This window comes from Chaetura pelagica, unplaced genomic scaffold (genome assembly GCF_000747805.2).
Source record: "Chaetura pelagica isolate M959 unplaced genomic scaffold, ChaPel_1.0 scaffold1999, whole genome shotgun sequence".
NCBI classification, from domain to species: Eukaryota; Metazoa; Chordata; class Aves; order Apodiformes; family Apodidae; genus Chaetura; species Chaetura pelagica.
This window is the reverse complement of record NW_009954677.1, coordinates 9,944-12,895: the sequence shown is the minus strand read 5'-3', so window position 1 is coordinate 12,895 and position 2,952 is coordinate 9,944. Positions and strand designations below refer to the sequence as shown.

The window sequence follows — 2,952 nt, the reverse complement described above, 5'->3', positions numbered from 1 at the left end:
CCTCCATTTTCTGCTCTCTCTCTTCCTCCTTTTCTCCATCCCTGCCTCTCCATCTTTCTTTCCTTTCTTCCCTCCCTCTTCATCTCTATCTCTTTTCCCCTCTATCTTTTCCTCTCTCCATCTCTTTCTCACTCCCTCACTCTTTTCCTGTCCCCATCTCCCTCCTTCTCTCTCTCCCTCCCTCTCTCTCTCCCTCCTTCTCTCTCTCCCTCCTTCTCTCTCTCCCTCCTTCTCTCTCTCCCTCCTTCTCTCTCTCCCTCCATCCCTCTTGCTGGCAGAGTCTCCCCAGCACCAAGAGGGCCAACCCCCCAGCACTGAGGGCTCTGGGGGGGGTCAGGGTGTGGGTCTGGGGGCTGCCAACTGGGGGACAGACACACAGATCCTTTTTGGGGGTGCGTGGAGGGAGCGGGGCCTTCACGGGGGGCTCTTCCTCTCCTAACTCCTCCTTCCCTCTCCAGCCTGGATCCAGCAAGAAGGAGCAGGTGGCCTCCCTGGAGCAGGTCCTGAAGGAGGTGAGGAGGAGGGTGCTGGGGTCTGCTGGGATGGGGGGGTTGGGGTGTCCGTCCCCCCCCCCCCCCCCCCCCGCCCGCTTCTCCCCCCCCCCCCCCCCCCCTCTTCACCCAGATCCGTCACAGCACCTAAGTATAAGCTCAATATCCAAGGATTGTGTCTGGATTTATGCTCTGCATGGATTTTATTCTCATTATTATCTGCTCAGGCACCAAGGAAGCTTCCTGAGCACACGTGTGCAGCTGATGCAGAGAAGCAGCAAGAGTTCCTGAGGGTGGATCAATGTACACAGGGCCATGACTGTTTTCTTCTGGGGTGACTACTGCACCAAATCTGACCATGGCAAGGTGAGAAGACACCAGAGAAACTGGTGGGATGAGTCAAGTCAGGGAGATGGGCCCAAGAGCAGCTCTGTACAGTAAAAAGGCCTTTAGGGGGCTGGGAAAGGCACAGGGGGCTGGGGGGTGGGCTGCCTGCCTGCCAGGCCCCCCTCCCACCACTCTTCTCTCCTCTTCCTCCCCGGCCCAGCGGAACACTAAGCGCCTTCACCACCATTTACCAGGAAGAAGGCATCCTCGGCTTCTTTGCGTGAGTGCTGGGGGCTGGGGGCACAGCAGGGGGGGTCTCTGCCCACGATCCCTAGGTGTTGCTCCTTGTTCCCTCCCTGAGGGGCTTCCTGGCATGGATCCAGCGAGGCCCCTGCCTCCTAGGGTGGCATTAAGGCAGCAAAAAGGGGGGGGCCCCCCGGGATCAGCGGCTGGAGGGAGAGGTTGGATCCGCTCCGTGTGGTCCCAGCTGGCCCTTCCCCTCCCGTTTCCCAACCACTCCCAGGTCACCGTGCAGCTGGATCTGGATCCACCCCAGGCTCACATTCCCTCTTCTCTTGCAGCGGCCTGGTCCCCCGGCTCCTCGGGGACATCCTCTCCCTCTGGCTCTGCAACATGCTGGCCTACCTCATCAACACGTACGCGCTGGAGAACGGGGTACGGGCTGAGCTGGGGGGAGCCTGGGAGGGCTGGGGAGGGACAGGGAATGTTCCAGAGGGGACTTGGAGGTGACCCCCTGGGGGCTGATGGTGGCTTTTCTCCTCCCACAGGTCTCTGCCATGACTGAGATGAAAAGCTACTCCCAGGCTGTCACCGGAGTGAGTACTGCCAGGGCGTGTGGCTCCTTCCCATGGAGCCTGGGGGACAGGGATTCCTCCCGGCATTCCCAAGGGATATTCTGGGGAGCAGGGCGGGGCATCCTGGTGTGCTGCTGCTGAGCAGCGCCCCCTCTCCCTTGCAGTTTTTTGCCAGCATGCTGACCTACCCCTTCGTGCTGGTCTCCAACCTGATGGCCGTGAATAACTGCGGGTGAGTCCGGAGGGGCTGGGAGGACCCCCCTCTGGGTCCCCCCATCCCAGATCCGCTCCCAAAACCACCTTCCTGAAGCTCCTGCTTGGCAAAGAGCTTCCAAGCTCACTGTGGGGTCGTTGGGCTGTGATGGGGGGGTGTATGGGGTGGGCACTGGGATGGTTACCAGCCATCGTGGGGATCAGCCCAGTGTGGAGCTGTGGAGGGGATGGGTCCTGGATGGAAATAATTCCTGTGGGATCTCCCTTCCTTTCCCTAGGCTGGCCGGGGGTCTCCTCCCCTATGCACCCGCCTACGACTCTTGGCTGGACTGCTGGAGCCAGCTGCACAGGGAGGTAAGTGGCTGGAACTGGGAATACTGCCCAGATGTACCGGGAATACTGTCCAGATGCACCGGGAATGCTGCACAGACGCAGGGAACAGCCATCTGGGAGCCCCAAAGGGGGCCCACAGCAGGGCTGGGGGCAACCCCCGCTCACCCAGTGCTGACCATCACCCCCTTCCAGGGCAACATGAACCGAGGGAACAGCCTGTTTTTCCGCAAGGTGCCCACAGGGAAGCGCTACGTGTGGGACGAGAGGAGGTTCCGCTGAAGCCGGAGCCGGGAGTTGTTTGGGATCTGGAAGGAAGGAAGGAATGACGAGCGAGTGGTGATTTCTATACAGTTGTGTTGATTTTTTCTTTTCTTTTTTTTAAAAATCACATAATGCTAAGAGACAAAAGGGGGAGTGTGTCCAGTCTGTGCACCCCCCCCCCAGAATTCCCACCGGGAGCCTTTTCCCAACCTTGGACCCGGTTTCGACAGAGGAAAATCCCCCCCCTGGGAGATGGAGGCGCCTGGAACTGCGCGTGTGTCCCCTCCTTGGAACCAACCCCTTGGTTGGAAGGCCCTGTACAAATGTCACAGATGTGTCACCTCTGGGGCCAGGGATAATGATGGGGGGGTGGCAGGGCCCTGGGAGGAGAGTGCTGCCCTGGGACTCCCCCCTTTCCCTGTGCCTCAGTTTCCCTCTCCCCATGCTTCAGTTTCTCCCCCCTTTTCAATGCCTCAGTTTCCCCTCTCAGGGGTAGAGGTAGGATCGATTCT

General features: G+C 60.0%; 1 protein-coding gene across 1 annotated transcript; it reads left to right on the top strand.

Moving 5' to 3' along the window:
- Window positions 1–458: 458 nt before the first annotated feature.
- On the top strand, window positions 459–2,528 carry LOC104395867 (mitochondrial carrier homolog 2-like; the record flags this gene model as incomplete). The annotated part of the gene is made up of 7 exons (XM_010005613.1): window positions 459–512; window positions 995–1,098; window positions 1,400–1,493; window positions 1,607–1,654; window positions 1,798–1,865; window positions 2,125–2,200; window positions 2,372–2,528. Coding segments are annotated over 7 exons (531 nt in total), but the record flags the coding sequence as incomplete, so codon positions are not given.
- Between the last annotated feature and the right edge of the window lie 424 nt (window positions 2,529–2,952).